General features: G+C 42.2%; 1 protein-coding gene and 2 non-coding genes across 8 annotated transcripts in view; 2 read left to right on the top strand and 1 right to left on the bottom strand.

The window, feature by feature from the left end:
• Window positions 1-21,055, bottom strand: part of LOC143371323 (uncharacterized) — a 238,357-nt gene that overhangs the window by 153,872 nt on the left and 63,430 nt on the right. For all 6 annotated transcript variants that reach the window (XM_076816343.1, XM_076816341.1, XM_076816342.1 and 3 more), the window contains 12 exons: window positions 11,715-12,607; window positions 10,826-11,212; window positions 8,919-9,099; window positions 7,385-7,483; window positions 5,349-5,569; window positions 4,687-4,825; window positions 3,080-3,888; window positions 2,609-2,700; window positions 1,727-2,325; window positions 1,090-1,336; window positions 679-924; window positions 424-604 (listed from right to left, as the gene is read on the bottom strand). In XM_076816343.1, coding sequence (XP_076672458.1) covers window positions 424-604; window positions 679-924; window positions 1,090-1,336; window positions 1,727-2,325; window positions 2,609-2,700; window positions 3,080-3,888; window positions 4,687-4,825; window positions 5,349-5,569; window positions 7,385-7,483; window positions 8,919-9,099; window positions 10,826-11,212; window positions 11,715-12,607 — 4,094 coding nt within the window. The remainder of the gene's footprint in view (window positions 1-423; window positions 605-678; window positions 925-1,089; window positions 1,337-1,726; window positions 2,326-2,608; window positions 2,701-3,079; window positions 3,889-4,686; window positions 4,826-5,348; window positions 5,570-7,384; window positions 7,484-8,918; window positions 9,100-10,825; window positions 11,213-11,714; window positions 12,608-21,055) is intronic.
• Window positions 7,850-7,921, top strand: Trnae-uuc (transfer RNA glutamic acid (anticodon UUC)). Its single transcript has one exon. It is a non-coding gene; the product is annotated as a tRNA-Glu (tRNA).
• Window positions 8,356-8,427, top strand: Trnae-cuc (transfer RNA glutamic acid (anticodon CUC)). Its single transcript has one exon. It is a non-coding gene; the product is annotated as a tRNA-Glu (tRNA).

Below are 21,055 nucleotides of genomic sequence, written 5' to 3'. Positions count from 1 at the left end.
AGACTACTTCACTATGTACACCGAACTTTAAACTTAACAGAAGAAAATCGATGGAAACCCACGATTACAACTTGTAATGATCAAAGTGCTGAATTCCTCGCAACAAGGGGCACCAAACAGACAAGAGGAAGATAGAGTTATATCCGAGATGAGTTGGTTTATTCTGGGTGCTCAAGGGGTCATGGGGAGAAGAGGTGAGGAACAGTTAGCTCTATAAAAGGGGAACGTAGTCTTAGACGAGTGGAAAAAGGACGAACGAAATCAGACGCGCAGAAAGGATAGACGCGCGGTGATGAAGAAAGGGTTGAATCGCAGAGTGATATCCATCTCCTATTAGATACTCTCTCTTTCTTGATATTCCAATTCAACATTCCACAATCTTGATAAATGCGCACAATACATTAAACAAGTTTATGCACTCACTTCAAATAATTATTCTGTACAACCGCCTGCTCGTGGTTCTGCCTAGAGGTCACGTTCTTACGAAGGGCAGGCTGCGAGAGGACCAGCTCGATCGTGTCAGACGTGCTCTGCAGCATCTTCAGAGCTTCCTCGTACCGTAAGTGTAATAAATTCTGGCCATTTATCGCCACGATACGATCGCCTGCAAGCGCAATAAGTTATCGTTGGAATTAATGAGGGCGCCGTGAAAAATTGATGCCCATTTAATTTGCATACCTTTGTTCACGTTACCAGCCATATCGGCCGACCCACCGACCGACACGGCTTGAACGTAGACGCCACCGTCGTTACCCTCCGTCACTTGCAAACCTATGCTGCCGCCGTGGCCTCTCTCCAGCTGGATCGTCTGCAGGATCCGCTCCTCGGCGAAGGATAGCTCCTCGAGGCGCGCCGCTAAGGAGGCCGACATCGATTCGTCGTCGGTAACGTGGAAGGTTTCGTCATCCGTACGGATGTCAGCATCTGGTAGATGAAAATTGAGGTAGTTGGATTTTTTTTAAATTCAGGTATCTTTACTTTTGTGCTTTGAAGTGCAGTAGCAATAATATATGTAGTTGTTCTATAGGGGTTGGTACTTTGTGTTAGCGGATGTTCGCAGGTTCAAAAGTTTTAAATGACGTTACTAACTGAGCACGTATGCTTCTGGCTGAGGAGATTCCGTCGATCTCGCGGAGAGCGATTGAATCGATGATTCTGTATCTGATTTCAGCGATAGGGACTCCATGTCGTCGGTAAGGGCGGTGTCTTTCTGCGCCACGCTGCTGTAGATGGCTCGCGTTCCCATTTTCACCCCTAGACGCCGTGGTAAGCTCGGTGTACGGTAACCACCCGTTTGCCTGGATGTGCCGTAGTTCGGTAAACTCGAAGTCTTTATCTGCAACATGTGCACGACCCTTCAGATTCTATGCTCTCTTCGTATTAATAAATTAAAAGTTAGATCGATGTTAAATTTTACCGTAGTTTCAATTCCTGCAACCCCTCCAATTCATTAAAAAATTACTCCCGAGTAACAAAACTGAGACCCCTGAAAGTTCTCTGTTTATATCGATTTTAAAGTCTTACACAAGAAATCCCTCGCTTCAAATTGAAAAGTAACTCAATCCCCTCTTAAAATTCAAATACCACTACAAACATCCTTCTAAAATCACAGCACCGCTGTCATCGAGTCCCAAGGATCAATAATCACGATTTCAGCAGAGCTCGTTATTCCTCGCGAAATGTCCACCCCCGAAATGCAAAATCGAGGTCAGAAAATCTCGGTTACCTTGTGTAACGACTTCTTCACATCCGCCACATCCCAGACCTCCTCGGGAACCGGGAACTCGTTCTTCCTCGAGATTCCAACCTTGTTGATCGCCGTGTAAAGCTCCTCAGGGTTCTCGGGCTTCGTCAGCTGATCCACGTCGTTGGGCGTCACGATCTTCGGTACGGAGTAACCGCATTCAGTCTCCGTTCCGAGCTCCATCCTCGGGCAGTTGTAAAGCTTCCCATCGCTTTTAATTCCCTTCGCGTCTAACGAGAGTGGCTCGTTGGGGATCGTTAAACTTCTCTCGGATTCATCTTCCGTGTCACGGGACTCGCCTTCCGGCTCTAAACGGACGTTAACTTGCGCGTAAAGCGCGTCCTCCTCGAATGAATAGAGGCCGGGTTCGCGGTGATCGTCCTTCGTCTTCGGAGCCGCGTTCGTATCCTTCTGGGGGTTCTCGTTCTCCTTGTTCTGGTACTCTTCCAGCTGCATCACGTAATTCGGCCTCAACTGCGCGTTCTTCACCGTATTCGCTATGGCTATCTTAGTCTTGGTGTCCTGAGACTTGGACTTGGATGGCGAGGCCTTCGTCTCGGTGGTCATGGGGACTCCAAACTCTGGGAAGCGATACATTGCATTCCTGAATGGTTATTTTGATACTGAATAACTTTTTAGATAGTTAATTTTGATGGTGGTTCACTTTGGATGGGTGTATTAATGAGCTTCGGATTGGAAATGCCAAAGGAAATGTTGAACAATGTATTTCCACTTTCTTCTTTTCAATATTGGTATTTTTTGCAGCACTACTGTGCTAGATGTTAAAATGGAATGCATTTGGGTCTAAACGGCTTAATTTCACTGAAGCGAATGGAAAGTCGATATGTAAAAGCCGAAGCATACCTTTCGCGAGGCCCTGAAGCGAGGTAAGTTCCGAGCGTAGCCTCAGGAAGAACTGATGGTGCAGCGAGGTGAGCTTGAAAGCGAAGTAACTTCTGGAAAACAAAAATACTCTGAAACTCCATGCCCAAGCGACGTCTCGTGCCGTACATTAAATCGCCTTTTCAATCCCATTCAAGACCGTAGGAAACTCGAGACGGTTTCACCCCCTGCTTGCTACTTTCCTTTCACTTCAAAACTTCAAACAGATTCGACGTGACATACCTATTTAGCTCCATTTACTCGACAATCATTCATCGACAAACTGTGAAGCCTGGTGGCTCAATACCACTCAAATTATTACTATTTTATTATTATTTATTATGTAAATGGGAAAAAGGATTCACTTTAATGTACGAAAGGTACGTATATATTAAACATTAAAACAGATGAGGCTAGGGAAAAAACTAAAGCAACAGAACACACGGTACTCACTTTCGATGATCCATTCGTAGCTTAAACTTGCACCGTTTCCCATTCAGTTTGCTGTAAACAACCAAGCAGCTTTTGCTGTAGCTAAGCGTCTGAATGTCCTTCCACTGGAACTGCGCCAGTTCGACCCTTTCCCTCGGTTCCCCGCCCCTCTCGAACAGCTTCAACCCCTGCGCGTGTACGGCCAGCCAGACGTTGCTCTCCGTCTTCTTCTTGCCGCTTTTACCGCTTTTGCCGCTGTGGTTTATATTGTTATTGTTGTTCACGTTGTTATTGTTATTGTTGCAGGCCTCTTTGCGGCACTTGGGCGACTTCTGGCCCGCGTAAATGTCGTTCGAGGTGGCGCTCCTCGTTAGGCCTTGGGGCTTCGCCTCGTCACCGCTGTACGGGAACTTGGGGATGATTTCGCAGGAGCCTAACCGTGGGATCGGTATCCTGCCTCGCGGAGGATACTCCTGAGGCCTGCCGTAAGGGTCCTCGGTGGCATCCAGCAGCAATTCGTCAGACGAATCGCGGCTGTCGCTCGTCTTCCGGCGCCTCTGCTGCGCCATCACCTTCTCCAGCTCCTTCGAGTCCACGGTGGCGATGTAGTAGTGGGAGCCGTAATCTGGGAGCGTCTGTGCATGAGTGACGAACATTTCCTCGGCTTTGTTCGAGTCCAGACCACGTCTGTCCCGATGAGCCTGGTGGAGGCGGGCTCGGAGAGCCTCCGTCCCTCCGTTGCACGGCTGAGATTGATGCTGATCTATGTTCAGGATCAGCGACTCGGGGACGTAGTGCTCCAGCAGGAAGTAATCGCCGCAGCCGTGCTCCTACATAGGGGCGCGACAGGCCACGTGTTATCGAGATAGAACGATTTGGGCGTGATGGTGGCCTTGGGGAAAGGATGCAGGTACCGGAATCTGTTTTGAGGATTAGAGGGTTTGGTATGGGCTTCTGGAGGTTGATTTTTCTGTGAAATGTTAAGTAACATGGGGCTTCATTGGATGATGCAAGATGTTTATCAGGAAGCAAACCATGTTTGAGGAACTCTCGATTTGGTATTAAGGGGGATTGCGCCTTGTTGGGCCGAAAATATAGGTAATTATTTGTAATTTTTTTTGTATAAAAACGGTTCGACCAATTAATTTAAGGTCTGCCATGCTTTTTTTCACTGTCACACAAAAATTCAGAACAATAGTTCAAGATACAATAAAACAGCCTGCCAGACCTCAAATTAATTTGTCGAATCGTTTTTGTACAAAAAATTCATAAAGAATTACCTATTTTTCGGCCCAACAAGGCGCAATCCCCCTTAATAAGAGTAAAGAGAGTAAGATGGTGTTTGTGCAACGTGTTGTTGGGGTGTTATGACAATTTAATAATTGACTGTATACGGAATGATCGATAGTAGATGCTTAAAGACCAGTGAGGGCGGAAGATATATCGTTTTCGATGTATGGGATGATGAGTTAACATTCACTTGGATTGAGTAATTAGCCAGTATCAGTTTGCGCGCCTAGCTTCGTGAATATCGACGTTTAATTAATTTGATTTCGACTTACACGGTCTGGAACTGATATTTAATTTCATTGGTACGCGTGAATTCAACGAATCAAGTGTTTACTCACGTTCACATTATAATTCCCGAATTCAGCCTGAAGAGCTAGTCCGGTCAGATTAATTAACTCGTGGTGTGGACACACCAGCTGTTGCTCCAATATGCACCGTCGTATTTGCAGATACAGTAGATGCTTCGATATCCAACTCCTATAGAAATAAAATTCGTCGACATGTAAATACTCTTCACTCGTGCATCACAATTGTGTGGCTTGCAGGGTGGATGTACCAGTAAATGAACACGTACCAGTGCATGAACATTTTTTATTAGTAAAATAAGTTATTAAACTAAGCAACTAATTAATTAGGGACTTCTTTTAATTTCTTGCTTCATATCCAAACAATTGGAATCAATCGCGCTGCAAACATAATTTTATAATAGTGACTATTCATTACCCTTAAGTATTCATTTATTGGTGCGTTTATCCTAATTTTAAATTCTACTTGCAATTCAAAATTCTCCTGTACTACTATTTCGAAGTACGTGTAAACTCTTTCAGAAATGTTACTGCTACTCAACTCTTCAACGACAGTGCGCATTCACTATTTCGTATACCGTGAAAAATGAGTACGTGTGTTTCTTTATATGACAGCCAAGCAATAAATCTCCGAACAGCATTTCATCGAAATCCACGGTGTGATGTTTAACCATGAAAAGGGTACTCGAGCGTACCTTATACCACGAAGAGAGGGTAGAAAGAATCTGAGCCTCAAATACAGCATGAAACTAGTGGGAAGACCCAGGAGACCCTTACTCTTCCCGCTGCTTAGCCATCCTGGCGGTGCGACCTTATTCAATTTAGTGTCAGGGGGTAAGATCGCGAAATCACCCGCCAACAGCACGGCCAGGCCAAGGGTGAAGTTTTCGTCGAGGCATTCAGCTTGCACGATGGCCTGGAATCATTTGTAACGAACGTATTATGCCACCTATCGGGATTACGATTATAGATCGCTCTGTGGTCAGCTGCGATTCGTGTTCGTTGAATTATCGAGGAATACCTTGGTCTTCTCATTTTTACCCATTTCAAAGTAACTGTCTAACATTTCAGAGCAAATATAGGCAAAAATATTTTAACTTGATGCGTGATTTTTTAGAATAAATACACGATAATTGCGAACCACAGTATGTTTCTAATTGGTAAGATATACTTTTAAACGTAGAATTAATCTCAAATGGGAATTTTGTGATAGAAGTGAGATTGATCGATAGTATAAGAATTTCAGTCGCCTCTTGCACTTTGTAGGAAACTTTACATTGGACTTCGCGAAGTATATACATCTACCCGCGAAACTTCAAAATTTACTCTGCTCTCGAACTGCCTGAGCAAGTGATCGATAGATTTAAACCGTTAACATGCTTCTGAAATCTTTCATTTCATTTTCAACATATATGGCAAGTTAGTTAAATCTTTTAAATGAAAAACTGTGACTCCACTTCTGTGTGTAATAAAATATTACACACTAGCACAGATACTCAAATTGAACTTTAATCATTTTTAAAAAATAAATACGGTATAAGGAGTAATGTCGAATTGGGAGAAAATTGATTGAATTGATCCCCCACTTGAAACCGAGTCTTTCCACGTGATTGACGCTTGTTCAGGCTATACAATTGTTAGCATCGCATAACTCATGGTCTGTGGATTTGTCGTATATAACGATTAACCCCGGCAGGACGCCAGAATTTCTCGTGAGTTCACACTGGAATTTGTGGTCACGTCAACAACCACCAGGCCAACATCTTGGTCCTCCTGGTGCTCTATTAAACGACCATTCGAGACCGAAAACGAGCACAGGGCAACAGGGAGACCACTTGCACGTGTACATTTCAAATCGATTGAAAGAATAAAAAATATGTCTTCTTTCTTATTTTTTATGTATTAACTTAATCGTAATTGGTTCTATCATTAATAGAAAATTTGACATGGTAAATTATGAGGGTTGTAAGAAAATTTTAAATGATCAATTATGAGGGTTGTAAGAAAATTCTCCACGTGATGAAATATTCATAGTAATTCTAAAACATATTTCCACTTATGCAAACAGTCCTTTGCAAAGTGCCTATTTCACAAATGTGAACTATAAATTCACTGATAACGGAGAGTTATCAGTGCGTTACGAAATGTCAGATATACAGTTGAGTATGGTTCATGGACTTCCAATAAGAACGGAGTATCATAACAGCGCTTTTTGGCATTGAAAAATGATGTACTTATTTTTTAAAATTTATCAAGGATAATAATATGAAAGTGAAAAGGTGGTCCCATAATACCTGTAGTACTCTCTCTGTAGATTTCTTTGAGCCATATTGTTAGAAATAGAAAGACATAATTATCCCCGATTCGTGAAAAGACCTAGTTTCTCTTTACGTCATTGTGGAAAGTCAATAACGTTTCTGCAAATGACGTTATACGTATCATTCAAACATAATTGCCCAGCAAATTGAATCTCTTATCGTCGAGGGACACTCTCCATGGAAAACTCCCGTGCCAGTTCGCCCTTTTGATTAAACTTCACCACGTTTCATCGCTTTTCATCTTCGAAACGCGACGTATGTATGCTTCGAATCAATTTATGGGATTTTGTTGAACTTCCAACACCAGAGATTCATGTTACAAAATCAAGCGTGTATTGAAAGTAAAATGATTTGGCCAGTCGGATCGGTTAATGAAACTAAATGTACTAAGGGCTAATTTATTGTACAATTACCTGGAACAAATCACCGGCTGTGACTTTTTGAGGATCACAAGTCACCTCCACTCGTTGGCCAGTCAGCATTATCACAACTATTCGTCCAGAATTGCCAGCCTATTTTAAAGAATACAGATCATTTGTGGTTTAGGTTTGAAAATCACCATTTCCTAACATGCTTCAACTAAATGCCTACCTACATGTGATGTTCTTTCGTACTAATTTACTTAAAGTATTCAAAGCAAAAGTTACGGAATGATTTGATGTAAAATTTCATTCATTTCTCCTCAATTCTATATTTAACACTGACAATGTTAGAGGTAATAGATTTTTCTGTTTACTATTCCACGAATATTTCATTTTTGCTATATCGTGAAATTATTACAGTATCGTTGTTAAGGGGCAAACACGTATAAGAAGTGATTGTTATAATTATTATGAATAAATTTGTTGTGAACAAAATAAAAAACGATGTAACCAAGCTCCGGTATGGTCTAGTGGCTAGGATACCTGGCTTTCACCCAGGAGGCTCGGGTTCGATTCCCGGTACCGGAATAATTTTTTTTTTTTTGAATCCCTAATATACATAGTAAATAAACAATCTCTAATGCCAACATTATTTTGCTATGAATCCATTAATTTATATATTATTTAATGACAATTGAAGTAGTCGTTATCGAAACAGTTAGAATTCTGTGGACCTACTTAAGATATCCATATTTTATCCATATTTGTGACTTTTTACAAAATATTTATTTACATTATATAAAACGTATAATCTAGGAAGCATGAGAGTACTAACAATTGCCAATGATTTTTCTGTACTTGTCATAGTACTTGCTGATATTCATGCTGCATGACTTGACAACTTATTTGTTCATTATATTTGTTCATTATATTTATTCAATGAACGTTAATTGTTATATCATATTATTAACAATACTCCATATGAGCACACTTCTACATGCAAAAGAAATGTAGCTTCCATCTCCGGTATGGTCTAGTGGCTAGGATACCTGGCTCTCACCCAGGAGGCTCGGGTTCGATTCCCGGTACCGGAAAATTCTTTTTTATTGTTTTTTCTTTTAAAAATTGCTATTACAATTCACGTTACATAATCTCGTTCAATAACTATACAAAATTCAATGTTCCTGCATATTAAACAAGGGTTGAAAACGGTTATGATGAGTTAGAAATTTTGGTACCTTATAACAATTATTCAGAATATCAGTTCTTCATAACTGTTCTGTCAGAACCGATATATAACAGTTTGAAACAGTTATTTTCGGAACCGTTTCAACCCCTGATATTAAATAATCTTTCTATATAATAAATACATGTTTCAAGAGTCTATTCTTCTGAATATAGGTAACCACCAGACTCAACCAGCTTCGTCTTTACGTATCTTTCCATTTTGTTTCTTTATTTTCCTAGTTAGCCACTTCGATTTATACCAATTCCTGCTATCGCTACAATACTATTATACACAAATCATAAGAATTCGTTATGTTAAGTGAGTGTTAGTATACGATGGAAAGGAAAGTTTTGTTACCTTCACTTGGCCGACGCACAGTGTTTTCGGTGGCTGATTGGCACGCACCACGAATTCAGGGCCAACGCATTGCGCTTTGTTGAAACACCTCGTGGGTCCACCCACTGTCCTGTACAGGCGAGACGGTGCCCTTTGAACAGCTTTACCCCGCCGAGCCCTCGGTCCATTCTTTATCAGATTTCTGAAAGCATTGTTAACGGGCGTGTGCTCTGAGCGCGTGTCGTACAAACAATGTGCGCTAGAACAATGAAGACTCCCAAAACACATTTTTCACCTTTTTTTAATTTGTTCTGAAGCTCCACTACACAATTTCATTCTCTTGCGGTGATTTACCACCATAAGAATTCACTGAATTAGAGTACTATACTATAGAGTATTGTGAGATAACGAAGACACTTAATATCTTAAAAAAAAACAATTAACTTAATGGTTCTAAATATGATAGAGTCTTTAATGTAGGAACTGTGCTATATGTACTAGTTCTAGATGAGTTCTCTTCTTCACTGTGATGAGTTCTGTTCGGAGGTACATAGGTATACTGAGTTCCCCCTAAGTGGCCGCTTACAGAAAAGTTAGTTTTTGAAATTTATGGACAACGTGTCCGGGTCGTTTAAAAGAGTCCCAGGCTCACAGGCAAGGACTGTCAGACCGAGTGTCTGCCAGATGGGGCGTACAAATCGTTGAAAACCCTTACGAGTCCTAGACTTCTATGAGGAGACTTTCTCTCAGATTTGATGACATTGTGAAGGCATTTTTCGAGGAGTAATACATTTAATATCGATTCCAAAATTCCGTGGTATACCGGGCGATTATATCATTGTTCAATTTCATCAAAATACCCAAAATCGAGTGCAACAAGTTACCGACTTGACAGAATGGCCGTTCCTTCTCCCAGCACTTCAATAAACACCGCCACATTAGTATTAGATTCGACGCCCTTTCCCCAAAAGCAAAAACCAAATCCCCGTTAATCACTTCGTCCTCGCGAGTCAAAACAGCACACCCGTTCTTTGGCATGGTTAGAAAGGTTGTTGCGTGGTGGCGTCACAGAAATTTGAAATCAGTGAAAGAAACCCCCCCGTCGTTTACGGGATGGCTGCGCGAGGGCTTTCTACCTGGCAAACGCCGTTGTGTCCTTCCGCTTTGAGGCGCGAACACAGTCTTCTGGCACTCTTCCCTTTGAGGACGCTGGGTTACGGGGGTGGCGCGACCCAGATCGCTTGAAAGCATATATTAACGCGGACGTATGACTCGGGGGACAAACTTAATAATGCGGGCTGGGGAAAGGGGGCCAGAGTAACCGAAGGACTGTTTGACTGCTGAGCACCGCTCTCCACTCTAATTTAACGCCCCGTCTTCGCCTCGAGATTCATGAGATTCCGACGGAAAAGTACGAGCAAGAACGGTGGTTGTAAATTTCGCGGATGCACAGGGGTCGATCCGAGGCTATCGGGCATCCATTTTGTCTTCGGGATGCGCTATCGAACTCGAAGAATTGCGCGGGAGTCACGGACGTAATTGGCCCAGAAGGGAATTTATAATGAGTCGAGGCTTAACGTTTGTAACTTTAGTGACTGCTTTATTTTTAAAGAATCTTTCCGTCATTTTTAGGGTCCTTAGGCCACCTTGCCTGATTTGAATGATTAGAGAAAGTAGAGGGAAACTGAATACGTAAGTATTCAAGTGGAAAGTGAGAGTGACTTGTATAACAGAAAATGGTCAAGGTACTTTCAACGTTTGAAAAATCACTTAGACTTCCTGAAATATCGAATACGAGGAAGTTAAAGTATTTTTATAAACTCCAAAGTATTTTCTCAATGATTAGGCATCCATTTCTTCTTTCTGTACCACATTACACGCGCGAAAACATTGCAAATATTAATTACAAAATAATAAAAATCACTTACCTGGGTGGTTTCGCTGGTGGCTCCGATTTGCTGCTTTCGACGTCGGAGAACGTCGCCTTCTTCAAGGTGGTGATTATTCGCGGAGGTTTCGGCGGTCCTTGAACGCTCCTCACTCTCATGGAAGACACTGGATTTTGCTGTTGAACTACCTGCTCCTCTTTCCTCCTGCTGCCGGGGCATCTGTGATCGTTGGGCACGTGGTTCTGCTCAGGGAACCTCTTCAACTCCTCCTCCTGCTGCTCCCTGCTGGGAAGCTGAGGATTCGAGTGTTGCCTGCGCAATGCAGGATTCCCTCTTCCCGCTGATTTCCCATAAATCTCCTCCCGTGCACGGTCCGTGGCCGACGTAGCTATGTCTGGATGTGAGTAACCTGCTGCTGACGGCCGCCTGTGCGAAAGAAGTTTGTACTATTGAGTTGCTTCAAGCGGTACAGTAAGTATTCGAAGAGAAGTGATAAATATCCCACGGGTTAAACCTGAGAATCAAGATACTTAGCCCTTACTTCCTCAGAAGCAACTAGTTCCCAATCAAACAAAAATACTCGCGAGCCGTTCGAACCCATCACTACATTCGCCAAATGATCGAAACAAGAGTTTCCCACTCTGGAATGGCTAGAGAGGTATCTAAAACGTTTCCTTCCTCGACGTTTAACCGAGTTTCTGAAAGACATTCTTCCCGCGACGATGTCATGGCCCCTCGTCCCAGAATTAAAACGAAACGCGAGCCTCGCTGATTACACCCTCGCTCACAAATGAACGTGCATGCATTGCTAACAGCCCGCGAAACGGGGACATCTCGATTGAAGGGTTGAACAAACACTTGCCGCCTCGCGGAAAGTAATCGCAAGGATCATTAAGGGAGAGGTGCAGGGGAACGAATGAGACGCTACCTGGAGATCGTCGTGCCTGCATAAGCGTCCTCGTTACAATGGCCGACAGGTGGCTTTACGGACAGCCCGTTTACCCTGACGTCTTGCGAGCTGAGGAAAGGCTTGACGGGCAGCGCGTAAATAGGGTCGCTGTAAACGTTCCCTCCGGGACTGGTTTCGTCGACGACCGTCGTCGGTAGATTGCCACTGCTCCTCGTGTGCTGCAGCCTGCTGTACACTGGCTGGGAGTACGTTCTCGAGTGATGGTGGCGCCGCTGATGGTGGATCGCTGGGCCAGCCTGGCGCCCGCTAGCCTGCACGTTCAGCTGGGACTGAAACTGCCCTCTCCGATCCTCCGCGTTCACCTCCTGACGTCGATGCTGCTGCGACTGCTGGCCGCAGAGGCTTGTCAAGTTCGGGTGGGAGTGAGAGTTCTGGGACTGGAGCTTGAACAGGGCACCTTTCGCTGGGTGACGATGGGGGAAATGGTGCGTTTTGGGTATCTGAGGCTGCTGGGGAGGCTCCTGAAGCTGCTGGTGCTGATGCAGGTGGAATTGACTCAGGGACCGTTGCACCTGATCCTGTTGACACTGGCGGGCAGGGTTGAAGTGGGTGGACGAGTGATACGGACGATCTTGGTGTTGATGATGACTCGTTGGCTGACTGTGGGTCGATTGCAGTGGCTCGTGCTGCTGCGGGGCTTGCTGGTGGTGATGGGGATAATTGCTCTGACGACGACTCTGTTCTGGCCTTTCCAAAGGATTTCGCAGAGGCGGCGGTGGATTAAATTGCTGGTAGACTACGCGCCTCCGCGCAGCGAACTGCGGCGATTTCACCACTTCTCGGTACATGTCCATTACGATGTGGGTGAAAGGCTTTGATTGCAGCCGGGTACGGCAATACTCGGATATCACCTGCAACATAGAACAAATTTGTCCTTTTGTTAGAATTGCGGAGGAGATCCTCCAGCTTGTTGGAGAGCTTTTGGGCGAGATTTGGTGGTATCGGAAACATTCGCATATTTTTCATGTCTTGAAAAGAGAGATGCACTACAAATTTGATATTACCTGTGCTATTATCTTAAAATATATCCCCAATGGACGAAACCCCTCGTCATAGTTTCAACACAGACATGTTAAAAACAATTAAAAACAGTTTTAAGCCACAGTACAATCAGATACAAAATCGCAGAACTCGTGTACCATTTAGTAAAACATAATTCATTGATTACACCCCGCTACTATCGCCCGCCATCTGAGGGTGGCCGCCGGGCAAGCGGATCCAGTTGAGAATTCCCAACTGGAACGGGGCAAATGTTCTATTAGATTCACAAGTTCCTCAGAAACGATACTGTTACCAGTCCTCAGCGTGCTTAATGAGATTGTACACGCGTGTTTGTCGTGTTACGCGACCAGCCTGATTATCCGATTTCGGAATTGCCACCCTCGTCAGACAAACTATTAGTTTCGACAGGGCGGGGGGGAACAATGGCTCCGACGCCGAATTCCGTGGACTCTGTGAGCCACGATATCAACGGGGGAAGCTGCTCGGCAAGTCCAACCTATTATCGCTTCATTGTGCCACTGTTCTGCAACGACAAAAGCCAACTCTTGGATACGTGGCTGTCTTTGAAAGGCAATTCTCGGTGAACACGGAGTTGGTAGAAGTTCCTTTGTATTTTTCATACGTCTAGCCACCGTCACGGGAGGGTTGACAAAGGAACCCCGTAGATTCTGCTCGAGGCAGCTCAAGAATTTTTTAACAAAATTGCTTCAACCATCCTTGTATACTCTTCGGTTGAAATATATTATTTGTAACTGTTCGATGTACTGTGACGGATTGGTTAACTAGGAAAGTGTGTAAAGAAATTCTTTTTTCTCATTTTCGTGTACCTTCGCAAATTTGTGTATTCCTCAGATGGCAACTAAATAATATTTTTAGAGGTATTATTGACATTTTGTAAATTATTGTGTCACAGTTTTATTTGTTTTTTTAATTTAGCACTTTATGATCTTCCTTACTATTTTCAAATATAACAAAATTAACCCCCCCCCCCCCGAATTACATATTTCGGAAGGGTACAATGGAAGATTTTTTATTAATTTAAACGTAGTCTGACTAATATGGTAGTACGAATCTAAAATAATTCTCAAAAATAAATCGTGATTGCAAATTTGGTGTTCTAGAAGTCGAAAATATCCTACTGTATAAGTATAGTTTCCCCTTTTCGCCTGTTTGTGAGATAATTAACGTCACACAGATTAACATTGGTAAAGTAGGTTTGTATGAACACGCCCTTGACTTCGAGTCGTAGAAACATGATTGTAAGACTTTTAATTACGCGATAACACGGTCAGATTCGTTATCAAGTTATAATTATGAGAACTTGAGTCCGACACAACACTGAATTTGGTTTAATTACTTTGCTCGACGACGGAAACTACTTTCTGAGTAATTGGATTGAAGTTGTGCTGCTTTTTTAAATCACTAAAGTCTCGTGCCACGTGCAATAACGTTCCAGAAGATTTTATACCTCTACGCCTATTCCTGACATTTAGTTCGTTCATTTAAATCATTCCACCAATTATTTCGAGCAGTATATTTCCATAGCATGGCTGAAGCATCACTACACAGGCATTCTCCCGGCAAGTTTTCTAAATTTCCCACGAAAGAAAATCTATTGCTTCATATATATTAATCAAAAGGAACCCTGGGGCCTTGCAAACCTTAGTCACCCTTGAAAATATTAATTTGGGCGACTATCATAAGAAACAATTTAAAATTTCACCCAGAATAAGAGATCAACTCAAAAAACTTTTCAAATTGAATGTAAACAAAACAAGTGTTTCAAATCATATCTCAGTATATTAGTACACTTCTATGTCGTTAGAATTACCATCACTATGTATTCTTAAAAATGTTCAAACTACTACTGCGGAATCGTAAGAAGACTGCGCGATTCAAACCCAGAAGCCACCATCGAATCCTCATCAACCAAGATAGGAAATGGCTCACGTCGCCATTTCACGTTCACGAAACGGGGTTTAGATACCTGACCCCGATATCGCATCGTACTATCCTCTGGGTAGCAAAAAATCGATCGTTGGTGACAAACGTAAAATCAATAAGGTTAATTTAGCGCCAGCGTTCGCGGAAGGACGATGCAGTTCATTTTGGCAGCGAAAGTGTATTGTGAGTGAAAGGAGTATACATACGTACATCCAAGTCCTGGACGCAGACCCTTTCACACAAAAATCTGAGATCACCTCTGTGGCTCACAATTACTATACCAACTGTATTCACTTAGCAGAAGTGTCATACATTTAAAGAAGATGTACCAAAACACAAATGTGTGTAAATCACAAAGTGTCTCGTGTGGAGACGTCCTCGGGGGTGAAGATTGTAGTGTACCATTGAATATTAAATACAAGAAGTCCATGGGGGTATTCGACATACTTTTTAGAGATTAATACTTGAAGGATTCAAGGTATGGGCCTTAGGTAAATTTGTACAGTCTAAGGGCTTTGAGTGCAACAAGGTGGATAGGCGTTTTGGGTCTTTCAGGTTCTATATAAATTTATGGAAAGTACATTTAATGATTCATAGGTTTGAGGGTATAGCTTTACAGTTCACTAGAGTGTGCATCAAGTATATGTCAAGTGTATCTGCTCTATTAACTATGTCACTATACCCCTTCCACCCACATTACTCTTCATCTAGCCTCGTGGGACTCTGCCTTCGGTTTCATCTGCATAGCAGTCGACCGACGAAGCAAACGATCACGGAGGGGATAATTTATCGCTGGTGGCGGAGTCCCCGCTGAAATTGGTGGAGGTTCCTCGGGATTTCATCAATTTCGCGGGCCATTCAGGTGCAACCGATGAATTACGATCGCGCCAACGAATAGCTTTATTAAAAGTGGCCAACTTTCGCGAAGACGACGTCGCGCGAGATCGAGAACCATCCGTGGTAATCGCACGACCTTTCCTCTACCCATTGTCTGCTCGGAACCTACTATTTCTGAGACTTCAGTCAGAAAATGGAAGTTTGATCGACTTTGCTGTTTTTTCGTGAGTGACACCAAGAATTCGAAGTCTCAGGAATTTTGTGTAGAGTGTGGCACCGATTCCACCTAAAAAAAACTTGACTAATTTGTTAACAAATTTGGAAGAACTATTCTCCTTTTTAAGTGCATCGTATGATGGGTCCTTTTATGAGGAAAATAATTTGAAGAGGTTTATAACAGGGTAAGCAGTACTATTACTTCAAAATCATAAGTGAAATTGTTAAATAATTTGCATGTTTTAGGGGATTTTGTTAAGATAACTTCTTTTTAAAAGAGTTTTCGTGAGAATGTTTGTAGTAAAAGTAGAAAAATATGGGAAGGTATGATTAATCCGTAGACTGAAGCGCGAGACAGCGACACAGTGGAGGAGATCAAGTGAAAGAGGACCATATATGGTCAGACGTAGTATGCAACGTGACTGGAACTATCTTCCTCTGTAACTTTTCATGCGATGGTTATTTTAAAAATTGTTTTAAGTAAAAGTTGTTGTACTCGTGAAGACAGTACTTTATCCCCAGAGAATCACAAGATTTATTTTGCATATGAAACAAAAGACCATTAACCTTAATAAAATCCACTATACTGATGCTGTAATCATCACTACCTCTGTAACAAGATGTAACCTATTTTTGTGTACAAAAACTGACGAATTTTTCAATATTTCATTTTCCTTATTAGCAATACTTAATACAGCAATTTATACTTCTTTTATTTTAAACACATCTCACGTCTTTTCAACAGCCCGCATTATCAATATCTTTACACTATCATCAGCTCTCTAATAACTCCACCCTTACGTATCACTACCCAGCACACAAACTTTTTTTACAGTTACATATCATTGCAGTATGATTTTTTCTATAATTTTCCCTACTGAATCACAGAGAATTTTATGCATAAAACGACAATTAAATTTATCGATTGGCATAATGTAATTTCTGCACAATCAGCTTATTTTTATTATACCTCCGAATTTTTGTAATTCTCTGGAAGTAGCAGGTCCATGTTAGGTCCGGGTTATGTACGGTCGACTGCCATCCCGTTCTCTTTCCACCATTCCGTTCGCGCGATAGATAATACAATTAAATCGAGCACCCGTGTCCGCCTCCGCAAGCGCTCAAGTGCTCTCTGCGATCGCGTTAAGTTCGTCATATTCGCCTCTGTTCGACGGATCGTTCTGCCCTTCACGGACTCGATATTAATTAAATTTGTATCGGTAACGCGCCACGACAGCGGCGACGACAGCGATGTAATTGTGTAATCCTCGGCCCTTTGCTGTAGACGATTTAATGGAATATCCACTTTACATACAGCCATCTGCAGAGAAGTACTTAGGCCATTTCGATCGCTATCAGAATTATTTCGTAGCACTTCGTTAGATACAGAATGCTGCAAAGAGTGGCCCAGCATTTGTGTTATTTAATGATTCTAGAATTTGTTAATGCAACATCCTTGCTTCTATTTCATAACATTCTATAGTCATTTCGTGAGGGTTTCGTGAGGAATTTATAAGCAAATTCTGTATATGCTAGATAAAAAAATATGTTTTTAAAACTCTCTCATGACGAAACATATTTTTATCAAAATCCCACTTGGTTAGCTCTTTCCTATAAAATTATATATTTGCATAAACTTCCGCAGTGTAACTTACCAGCGAAGAAAATTATGAGGAATCATTGATAAATTTCCTGCTGACTTAAACAGTAAGATATACTACCCTCTGGTGAAGGTAGTTGACTAAGGAAACCTTGAATTTCTTGTGTCCAATGCACATACGTAAAATCAGTTCGTAGCTCTAGGTCACTTTTCGATTTATTCGATCGGATAACCAGAAGTTTAGCTTCGACATCGACACACGACGGTTCACAAATTTCAATAACATGAGCCACTGTATTTTATAGCTAGGATATTGCATTATTATGCCCAGGAACGTTTGCCCCTGACGTTCTCTCGTTGTTTGCACCGTATAAGCATCCGATTCAACTCCAATGCAGCTGCTTCTTCAATCGTGATCGCGGTTGAAGATAATACTGTGTTGTTCCTTGTTTCTGACCGTGACATGGAAATTAATTTTCGGCTTGCAAAAACGCCCCGCTAGCGTATTAATTAGCGATATCATATGGAATTGCAGGATTAAATTGGGTATAAATATGGATACAACTGAGTAAAAGAATTATGCAGATAAATGAAGGAATTTGATTCTGATTTTGTAAAGTGACCTCACAAATATGTATAGTTTAAATGAATATGTATTAGTTTTTATGGTAGTGGAGTGTTGAATCTGTTTGAACGACGAGGTGTGTTTAATTTGTGTTATTTGTTAACTTGTGTGAGAATTATCTTCTGATAGAACTGTGTTTGAATTTTTGATAGTCGTAATAATTTCTTTTTGATTTTTAATATTTAAAGAACGTCAATTTTGTCTCCTCATCTTTGTGTATCTTTTAAAATACGGCCATATTTGTGTGTCATAGGAGCGTAAATACTGCATTCTATAAAATTTATGTGACAATTTTCCCCGTGCAACCGTATATAGAGATAGGTTCTGACGAAGGAGGCGCACACAATAGGAAAATATCGAAGCCGAGCGACGCAGAATGAAATATCGAATAGCGAGGCGATACCTATTGAATTATTTCGCACGTTCGATGTAAGCGTCCGTTTACACGTGTATCGAAAATTTACAGTTCGGGCGTGCTCGATACGTGCCGAAAATCGGAATCACTAAGTTTCTGTTAACGGAATCCGATTTGCACGGAATATTTATGTGCAATCTGTTTAGAATACCTCTGGAAGTCCAGAGTTTCACAAAGTTATCAAGATAAAACAATAGATCCGAATAATTATTGGGAATCGTCAAAGGTTACTTTACACTTATCTCTAAACCATGAAGAAATAAAAAATTCTGAGTTCAATTCATAGAAAAGAATCCTTATCTAGCCTTTGAGAAACGATGTCCCCCGATCAAAACAAGGTCGACGCCCTCTTATAAAAGTTTTTGTGTCAAATACAGGCCTCGCCCGCTAATTCCTTAAAACCGAAGCTGAAAATCTGAGCACTGCAAATGAACATTTGCAAATCCAAGAGCAAATGTTACTAATTGCTCGATATCTCGAGTTCTATCGATCATAATTAATAATAAATTATACTGGGCGGTTAGTGTAAATGTTGTTAACATTATTTGTCATTGCAATAACCACTGGAATGGATATTTTAGCAGAAAATCCATTTTTGCCAAAGAATTCGGTGGATTTCGCAATTGTAATTAACCGTTGACCTTGTTTTGATCGGGGGACATCGTTTCTCAAAGGCTAGATAAGGAGCTCACAGAGCTCCATGTACTCAGTCGCGCGTCGGTCCTCCGAGCCTGGAGGACCTCCGGGGACCCTGGAGCTGCCGAGCCACCTGGACCTTCTCGACTTCCTGGACTTCCTGGACTGGCTGGGGACCTGGTCCTTCCTCCACTCCCGGAGCTCCCGAGCCCCCTGGACCATTGGGACCTGCTGGACTGGCTGGGGACCTGGTCCTTCCTCCACCCCCGGAGCTCCCGAGCCCCCTGGACCATTGGGACCTACTGGACTTGCTGGACATGCTGGACACCTGGTCAGGGTTTCAACCTTGGTTCTTCCTGCGGCCCCTCGCCCCCCTGGCCTGGGTTACCTTATTCGGTTGGTGCCGATGAAATTTTGGGGTTCGTTAAGCCATTTAAAATTTTATTATTCTGCCAAAGGCAAAACTGATTTCCCTCTCTATCTAATTGTTTTCTTCGATTGATTTTCATCATCTGTCTGATTTCATGCATTCCTTCCAGGATTTTTGAACGAGTCGTTCTATTTCGTGTATTTCTTCGATGGGTTTGCATGATCTGTCCTATTTCATGCATTTCTTCGATGGATTTACATGATTTATTTTATTTCATGCATTTCTTCGATGGGTTTTCATGATTTCTGTTACTCTTTCGTGCATCTCTTCGGGGGGTCTACATTCCCTGCTCTCCTTCATGTATCTCAACGATGGTTTTGCATGATTTATTCTACTTCATGCATTTCTTCGATGGTTTGGCATGATTTATTTCTTTTCATGGATCTCTTCGATGATTTTGCAAGACTTCTTTCCTGGCACGCATATCACTGATGTGTTTCCTTTCCCTGCTCTCTTTGATGTACGTATCTCTACGATGGGTTTACATGATTTATTCTATTTCATGGATTACTTCGATGGGTTTTCATGATTTATTTCTTTTCATGGATTTCTTCGATGGCTTTGTATGACTTTTGTCACTCTATCGCGCGTCTCGTCGATGTGTCGTCATTCCATGCTCTTCTTCGTGTATCTCTACGATGGTTTTGCATGCTCGTGCGTGCTCTGCTATTAGTCGAAATTATCTCGATCGGCACCAACTAATTAAGTTTTTTCTTAGTTTCCTTTCAGGCTGACCACACCATTGACAACACAACGTACTTGATTGTTTCGGTTTCCAGGTTCATCCGTTCGCGGGGAAGAGAGGTAATAAAATAATATATTTAAAAAGAAAAGTGGTAGTGAAAAGTGTTGGTGCAAAGTGATAGTGGAAGAAGATATCTAAGGAAGCCCAGGTTAGTTTATTATAGCATGAAGTATTTAAGGCCCCATGTAAAATTGCGAAGTAGTCACTAAATCATCAACTTTGTTGCTCTTTTTCATCCGTTCGCGGGGAAGAGAGTTAATAAAATAATATATTTAAAAAAAAAAGTGGTAGTGAAAAGTGTTGGTGCAAAGTGATAGTGGAAGAAGATATCTAAGGAAGCCCAGGTTAGTTTATTATAGCACGAAGTATTTAAGGCCCCATGTAAAATTGCGAAGTAGTCACTAAATCATCAACTTTGTTGCTCTTTCGTTGGCTCCTCATCTCCGATGAGGAGGTCGCCGCTGGTTCCGTTTTCGGGAGCAAGCGACTGAGCATGGAATCGGTATGGGTGGATCAGTTTCATCCCCTGGTGTTCTTGTCCAAAGGGAAAAGTTTCGGGCGTAGGGGGTGTACTTTTTGGTACACTGCCTGCGTAAGTCACCCGGTTCGATTACCCAATCTCCGTGTTGGACGGCTTGAGTCAGGTCAAGTGTTTGCTCCTGACGAGTCGCATCGGAGCAACAGGAATCGTCTGGGAGGCGTCGAGCGCTTTTCCCTTTCGACTCGGAGAGCAGGGTGGTAGGAACTGCGCCACCCTATACTCCTTTCATGCTCACCGGTAGTCTTTCCTTCTTTCCTGAATTTCTTTTAATCGCGTGATTGCTTGGCAGTTCCCTAGATTCTACATCT

This window comes from Andrena cerasifolii, chromosome 7, assembly GCF_050908995.1.
Source record: "Andrena cerasifolii isolate SP2316 chromosome 7, iyAndCera1_principal, whole genome shotgun sequence".
Taxonomy (NCBI): domain Eukaryota; kingdom Metazoa; phylum Arthropoda; class Insecta; order Hymenoptera; family Andrenidae; genus Andrena; species Andrena cerasifolii.
The sequence above is the reverse complement of the archived record's forward strand: the minus strand, read 5'-3'. Positions and strand labels throughout refer to the sequence as shown.